This window comes from Magnolia sinica, chromosome 10 (assembly GCF_029962835.1).
Source record: "Magnolia sinica isolate HGM2019 chromosome 10, MsV1, whole genome shotgun sequence".
NCBI lineage: Eukaryota > Viridiplantae > Streptophyta > Magnoliopsida > Magnoliales > Magnoliaceae > Magnolia > Magnolia sinica.
The window spans coordinates 71,019,218-71,027,651 of NC_080582.1; the positions used below are offsets into that span (position 1 = coordinate 71,019,218).

Below are 8,434 nucleotides of genomic sequence, written 5' to 3' on the forward strand. Positions count from 1 at the left end.
TTTCCCTCCGCTCCTCGTTTCACATACTCCTATTTCCCTCTGCTCCTCGTTTCACATGCAATGCCAGTACTGCGGAGGCGGATTTCCAATAAAAGTACTGGAGGCGGATTTCCAATAAAAGCTGTTCACAAGAAGTTCCGGCAGAAGGATGCTACGTGAGAAATCCATTCCGTCTCCGTTTATTTTGCTCGCTCATTCTAAGGATGTGCCACCAAAAATAAGTTGGGTAGAAAACTTAACTGGGTCACACGATAGGGGAATTTGGGAAAAGAGATTCTTACCGTTCAAACATTCCTGGGCTCCACCTTGATGTTTATATGCCATCTACACGGTTTATAATTTCATTCCCAATGGATGAAGTGAAAAAACCATACAAAAAATTTATGGCCATAGGATTGCTTCAACAGTGCTAGTTGAATTTCCACCATTTCCTCTTGTGTGGCCCAATTTAATTTTTTATCCATCTCATTTTTGGTGGAACGTACTAAAATGAGCTCGCAAGACAGTTGGATGGAATGGATTTCTCACATGCATTGAATTGGGCCCACATAACATCCTTGCGACAGGAACTTCGTGAAATCCGCGTCCCAGTACTGCAGATAACGAATGTGTGGACGTCGTTATCCACGTCCACACGTCGAATTCTAGCCAAATTTCTGTATTGCCGTTGACTTAACTTGCTTCAGTCAGTCGATCAATATTGCCTTGTTCGGCGGTAAAACAACTGAATAATGCAATTGCACCCCGCAGAGACGCCACAGGACCCTGTTGTACGCACCTTTATGTATAAATTTTATCTACATTTTAAGTGGTCTCATTAAAGTATATTCAATGATTAAATGTACCGCACACAACAGAAAATAATGGGGATTACACCTACCGTTAAACAGTGTTTGCTCCAGAGATTGTATATTATTAACGTTTGGGTTTTTACTTCCATATAAGTGGGCCAAGGTTTGTTGATCCAAATCGTTGATAAGCTTGAAGGGGCTATGAGTTTTCGATATGAATCCACATCCGTAATGTCAGCCATCAGATGAACGTTTTCGATTGCTTAACCATGATATGTACTTGTACAGAGCACACTGGCCCAGTTGAATCTTCAAGTGGTCCTCAGTATACGAAACAAGGTTGGGATTATTTTCTTCTCTATTTCCTGTGAAGGGTTAGTGATTGAGGTAAAAGGATATGACCCAATGCACTTTACTTTTTAGTCTCATTCTGCATCTGTGAGTTTTGAGCAAGTGATTGCAGTTTTTCGTGAGAAGAAGAAAGAGAGACGAGGAAGATGGTTGTTGAGTCTGCTGTTTCCTTGGTTTTAAGAAAACTCAGTGATGTACTGGTTCAAGAGGCAGTTTCCCTCTATCAAGTGCGTGATCAGGTGGAGTGGGTCGAGAGAGAATTGAGGCGGATGCGGTGCTTCTTGAAAGATGCTGACGCAAAGCAAAGCGGTGATGAAAGAGTGAAGAATTGGGTGGCAGATGTGAGAGATGTTGCTTATGATGCAGAAGACATCGTCGACACCTTCATCCTCAGAATAGAACAAAAAAGGAGAAGTGGGTTCGTTGGTTCCCTCAAAAGTTGCATGATCATCAATGTTGAATTATTGGCTCGACATGAGATCAGTAATGGGATCGAACGGATAAAGAATAAAATCCAGGAGATCTCTGCGAGCACAGAAAGGTATGGCATTAAAGATGTTAGCAGAGTCGAAGAAGGAAGCAGCTCCAGGGGTGAAAGTCTGCGCGAGCAAAGGCAAACTTCTCCTCTCTTTGGAGAGACAGATGTCGTCGGTTTTGAAGAAGACATAAAGGCATTGGTGGCACGGTTGATCCAGGGTGATTCACGACGGCGTGTGGTTTCTGTGGTCGGAATGGGTGGTCTGGGCAAGACCACTCTTGCCATTAAAGTTTATAATAACGATGCTGTTAAGAAACATTTTGATTGCTGTGTTTGGATTTTTGTATCTCAAGAATATGTCGTGAAAGATCTTTTGCGAAGACTTATAAAAGATTTCATGACTCTTTCTATAGAACAACTTGAGATGGTGGAGAAGATGAATACTGTTCAGTTGAGAGAGATGCTTTCCAATCATTTGAAGGAGAAGAGATATCTTCTTGTGTTGGACGATATATGGAAGACCGAAGCTTGGAGTTCTTTAAAAGCTGCTTTTCCAGATAAGAATAAGGGAAGTCGAGTCCTACTCACCACCCGCAACAGAGAGGTAGCTTCATATGCAGATGCACGGAGCTCTCCCCTCGAGCTGGAGCTTTTAGGAGATGAAGACGCATGGAAATTGTTCTGCAAAAAAGCATTCTTTGAACAGGGTATCCATTACCAGCAGAATTTAGAGAAGATAGGAAAAGAGATAGTAAAAAAATGCGGTGGTCTGCCTCTTGCTATTGTCGTGATAGGGGGCTTACTATCAACGAAGGCAATGAAATCAAATGAGTGGGAGAAAGTGCTAAGGAGAATTAGCTCGCAATTGGTTGGTGATGAATCTCCAATCAGAAGAATATTGGATTTGAGCTATGAAGATCTACCTTACCGACTGAAGCCATTCTTTCTGTACTTGGGTGTTTTTCCAGAAGACCATGAGATCCGTGCTAAGAAATTGATTCACCTGTGGACTGCAGAAGGATTTGTAGAGGCAACAGGGGAAGAGACGGTGGAGGAAGCTGCAGAAGTTTGCCTGGAGGAGCTGATCCAAAGAAGCCTGATTCAAGTGTCAAAAAGTAGTTCCATTGGTGGAATTAAAAGCTGCCGCATCCATGATCTCTTACGTGAACTCTCAATTTCAAAAGCCAAGGAAGACAAATTCCTAGTCGTTCATCAAGAACAAACAAATCCTCACTCTCCATCAAAAGCACGCCGTCTTGCTATTCATCCGGCACCTAGTAAGTACACTTGTTTAAATCGCACCAACGCACACCTTCGTTCACTGTTATGGATCGATTTAACAAAGGGAGAAGTTGGAAAAAAGCAAGAGCAGTTTCTTTTCAGAGGATTCAGTTTGCTTAGGGTGTTAGATTTATCTTATATGAAAATGAGAAAGTTTCCAAAAGAAATAGGTACACTGATCCACTTGAGATACCTTGGCTTCTGGTTAGCTGGCGTGGACATCTGTGACTGTTGCTTAAATGGGTGCAATTCGGTCCTACTAAGCTTCCCATCATCCATGAGCAATCTCCACAATTTAGAATCGCTTTATGTAAAATCAAGTTATGAGACAATTTACATACCCAGTTTTATTTGGAAGATGCAACAATTAAGGCATGTGAATGTGTCCTCTGGAATCATAATAAGTAAAGGTGTGGGGTCTAAAATAGTGGGGCGTCCATCACTCGGACTTGATTCTTTAGTTAATCTCCAGACTCTAAAATATGTGAAGGCTGGCGATTGGATAGGGGATTGTTTGGAGAAGCTAACTAATCTAAAGAAACTGAGAATATGGGGGATCTACCAGAGTAGGCATGCAGAGGGATTGTCCAACTCTCTTCCCAGATTGGACCGCCTCCAGTCTTTGTGGTTGCAGTGGCACAGTACTATTCCAGTTTTTATGCCTATTTCACATAACCTGCATTTGAAGAAGATGTTTTTGAGTGGAAAGTTAGAGAAGCTACCTGAGTCGAATGAATTCTCACCTAACCTCACCAAGCTTACCTTGATATCCTCCGAGTTAACGGAAGACCCGATGGCGACATTGGAGAAACTACCCAACCTTCGGATTCTCTCATTTTGCAGTCGTTCATATATGGGAAAGGAAATGGTCTGCTCTGCACAAGGGTTTCCTCTACTTGAATCCTTACATGTTGTAGAGTTACCTGAATTAGAAGAGTGGATTGTGGAGGAAGGAGCAATGCCGATGCTTTTAAAATTGCTGATTTCGAGAAACTCTAAATTAAAGATGTATCCAGAAGGACTGCAACACGTGACTACCCTCAAGAAATTGGAGGTGGTGCGCATGCCAACTGAATTCAAGGCCAGAATGCTGGAAAATGGTGGAAAGGATTGGCATAAAATTCAACATATACCGTCAATCGAAATAAAATGGTGAGCTATCAAAGGCAGGTGAGCATCTCGACAAGGCAGGTGAGCTTTTCCTCTTCTTTCGATTTATTTCCCTCCTCTTGATTAGCTCTAAGCAATACTGTCTCCTGCATATCATGCATGTTAGTTGTTGGTGAAAATGCCCCAACCAAGAAAGTCTGAAGCCAAGTCTGATTGCTCCCTGTTGATCGTGAACTTTTGATCATTTTGGCTTCCAGCTTGAGGGCCACCATTCAAACAATAAGAATGAGCTTGCCAGTGCTATTTTCGGGCTCTTGTCTATCTGGGAAAGGGTTTACTAGAGCAATCGTTATGATCATCTAAGCATGCAGCCACGTGGACAGCTCTTAACATGCACTATCTTTTCTTTGAATGCTTAAGGATGTATTGAGATTTGAATATCTCAATCCTTCACAATCCAAATGTTGTATTGCCCAAGTGATCTTTCTAATCGTCGATTGCAATACGTGCCATGATAGAAGAGGTTGGTTGATTCTACATGCATATAGATCCCAGTCCCTCTAACGTAGCTACTCATCCAATGCTGTACTCATGTGCAAGATCAAGCCATCCATCAGGTGGAGCCATTGTGATTGTGCCCTGACCCATGAATCAGAATGGTTGAATTAGCAGACGATCCACATGCATATATTGAATCTGGTTATGAGGTTTTATTAATACAAAGTGTATAGATTAGGAAAGGATTTCTTTCTTAGTTTTAGATAAATTCTCTCTTTTACTTATTACAATAAAGAGCCACCTCCAAATGAGTTTTATCTATACCTTACCCTAATCCTACTCAAATTGAGTTACATAATATCTATACCCGAAATTCCCGCGGCTCTGCCAATCACATCTAGATGTAGGTTGCACCCATGGATTAAGTAAAACAGAACACAAGACATGTTAACGCAATGCAACTAAAACTATTTATTTTGCTTTAGTAACTCGTGGAATTAATCTTCTTCTTTCTTCTTCTTCTTCTTCCTCTTTTTTCATTTTTCTTATCCATATTGCTTCATCAACTGAATTTGGTATTTATTTACGCAATGAGTTTAGGGTAAATATGCTTCAAGTACTTGTTTAGATTTGAAAAAACAAATTATAGTATGTCATCATCAAATTTTAATCCCAGTTTTGATTTGTCAACCGTTGCTTTGGTAGGAGAGAGTCTCACGGTGCATGCAAGGTGACATGACCAGACAACATGTTGATGTAGAGACTGTCGGCTTGAAAGTTCATTTCCTGTTTATGGTTTTCATACTCTGTCATTATGAATAATGGTGTGTTAGTTATTTGGATGATGTTTTCAGACATTAGCATGAGATGCTTTTATCTACCAATCTCTTCATACACTGGTGTGTTTTATGGTGGTTGAATCCAACGATGATGACTTAATCCTCTATAGTTGTACATTGTGATTTCAGCAGCATCCATCAGATTATTATGGGTTCATACACTGGTGTCCATCTGATTGTGAAATTTTCTTTTTGAATGCTGGCTATTCATTATTTCTTGAGTTGATCAACATTTTTTTGGGCCGATGAATGGATGGCTACCATAGGAGCACAATCTAATGGATTTGCTTCTTCATTATGGCCCATTCATGTGGTAGCCCACCAAATCCTTTGGTTAAGGTTCATCCACGTCAACCAACAATTTTAGGAGGTCCAAATTGGCATGCATGTATGCCACGTGTACAGAGGACAGGCACTAGCACCCTAGTGAGGTAACTGGTCGGGTGGAGATACTCCCAGTAAAAACTAAGTATTCATCTAGCTAATGATCAGAGAGTTGGGTCAGGTGGGGTTCTTATTGGGCGTTTGGCAAATGAGATACCAATCCTTTGACTAGGGATGGGCCGGATGGCAATGGGCCAGTTTATCTCCAGACTCTAAAACACGTGAATGCTGGCGATTGGATAGGGGATTTGTTTGGAGAAGCTAATAATCTAAAGAAACTGGAAATATATCACATCCGTTTGAGTAGGCATGCAGAGGGATTGTCCAAGTCTCTTCCCAGATTGGACCGCCTCCAGTCTTTGCGGTTGGAATGGTACAGTACTATTCCAGATTTAATGCCTATTTCACATAACCTGCATTTGAAGAAGATGTTTTTGAAGGGAAAGTTAGAGAAACTACCCGAGTCGAATGAATTCTCACCTAACCTCACCAAGCTTACTTTGGAATACTCCAAGTTAATGGAAGACCCGGTGGCGACATTGGAGAAATTACCCAACCTTCGGATTCTCATATTGGGTTTCTATTCATACGTGGGAAAGGAAATGGTGTGCTCTGCAAGAGGGTTTCCTCAACTCGAATACTTAGATGTTGAATGGTTACCTGAATTAGAAGAGTGGAGAGTGGAGGAAGGAGCGATGCCGATGCTTTTACATTTGCTGATTTTGGAATGCTTTCATTTAAAGATGCTTCCAGAAGGACTGCAACACGTCATTACCCTCAAGAAATTGGAGGTGGTGGACATGCCAAATGAATTCAACGCCAGAATGCAGGAAAATGGCGGAGAAGATTGGCATAAGATTCAACATATACCCTCCATCGAAATAAAAGAACCAGTTACCAAAGGCAGGTGAATTTAGTTGCTTGTTTCTTCCACCAACGGAAAATGCATGGGAGGGCAAATTCAGCATCTTGACAAAGGCGGGTGAGCTTTTCCTCTTATTTTGATTTATTTCCCTCCTCTTGATTAGCTCTAAGCAATACTGTCTCCTGCATATCATGCATGTTAGTTGTTGGTGAAAATGCCCCAACCAAGAATGTCTGAGAACATTACTTCAACTACATATGAATTGGCCCACATGAATGTGTGATTGGATAAGTGGCACCAGTCAGATTGCTCCCTGTTGATCATGAACTTTTGACCATTTTGGCTTCCAGCTTGAGTGCCACCATTCGAACAGTAAGAATGGGCTTGCCAATGCTATTTTCGGCCTCTTTTCTATCTGGGAATGGGTCCACTAGAGCAATGGTTATGATCATCTAAGCATGCAGCCACATGGACAGCTCTTAACATGCACCATCTTTTCTTTGAATGCTTAAGGATGTATTGAGATTTGAATATCTCAAGCCTTCACAATCCAAATGTTGTATTGCCCAAGTGATCTTTCTAATTAACCATCGATTGCGATACGTGCCATGATAGAAGAGGTTGGTTGATTCTACATGCATATAGATCCCAGTCCATCTAACGTGGCTACTCATCCAATGTTGTACTCATGTGAAAGATCAAGCCATCCATCAGGTGGAGCCATTGTGGTTGTGCCCTGACCCATGAATCAGAATGGTCCAATAAGCAGGTGATCCACATGCATATATTGAATCTGGTTATGAGATTTTATTAATACAAATTGTATAGATTAGTAAAGGATTTCTTTCTTAGTTTTAGATAAATTCTCTCTTAAACTTATTACAATAAAGAGCCACCTCCAAATGAGTTTTATCTATACCTTACCCTAATCCTACTCGAGTTACATAATATCTATACCCAAAATTCTCCCGGCTCTGCCAATCACGTCTAGATGTAGGGTGCTGCACCCATGGATTAGGTAAAACAGAACACTGCTGCACCCATGGATTAGGAAAAACAGAACACAAGACATGTTAATGCAATGCAACTAAAACTATTTATTTCGCTCTAATAACTCATGGAATTAATCTTCTTCTTCTTCTTCTTCTTCTTCTTCTTTTCTATATTGCTTCATCAACTGAATTTGGTATTTATTTACGCAACAAGTTTAGTGTAAATATGCTTCAAGTACTAGTTTAGATTTGAAAAACAAAATTGTAGTATGTCATTATCAAATTTTAATCCCAGTTTTGATTTATCGACTGTTGCTTTGGTAGGAGATAGTCTCATGGTGCATGCGAGGCGACATGACCAGACAACATGTTGATGTAGAGATTGTCGGCTTGAAAGTTCATTTCCTGTTTATGGTTTTCATACTCTGTCATTATGTATAATGGTGTGTGTTAGTTATTTGGATGATGTTTTCAGACATTAGCATGAGATGTGTCGTTTATCTATCAATCACTTCATACACTGGTGTGTTTTATGGTGGTTGAATCCAACGATGATGACTTAATCCTCCATAGTTGTACATTGTGATTTCAGCAGCATCCATCAGATTATTATGGGTTCATACACTGGTGTCCATCTGATTGTGAATTTTTCTTTTTGAATGCTGACTATTCATTATTTCTGGAGTTGATCAACATTTGTTTGGGCCGCTGAATGGATGGCTACCATAGTGCCACAATCTAATGGCTTTGCTTCTTCATTGTGGCTCATTCATGTGGTAGCCCACCAATTCCTTTGGTTTAGATTCATCCACGTCAGCCAATAATTTTAGGAGTTCCAAATTGGC

The 8,434-nt window shown here is 40.7% G+C and overlaps 1 protein-coding gene across 1 annotated transcript; it reads left to right on the forward strand.

Annotated features, from left to right (window-relative positions):
• The first annotated feature begins 931 nt into the window (after nucleotides 1-931).
• Nucleotides 932-8,209, forward strand: LOC131217583 (disease resistance protein RPP8-like). The gene is made up of 3 exons (XM_058212519.1): nucleotides 932-4,053; nucleotides 5,905-6,714; nucleotides 7,914-8,209. The coding sequence occupies exons 1-2, from the start codon at nucleotides 1,289-1,291 to the stop codon at nucleotides 6,641-6,643; spliced, it is 3,504 nt and encodes a 1,167-aa protein (XP_058068502.1). The 5' UTR covers nucleotides 932-1,288; the 3' UTR covers nucleotides 6,644-6,714; nucleotides 7,914-8,209.
• Nucleotides 8,210-8,434: the final 225 nt, after the last annotated feature.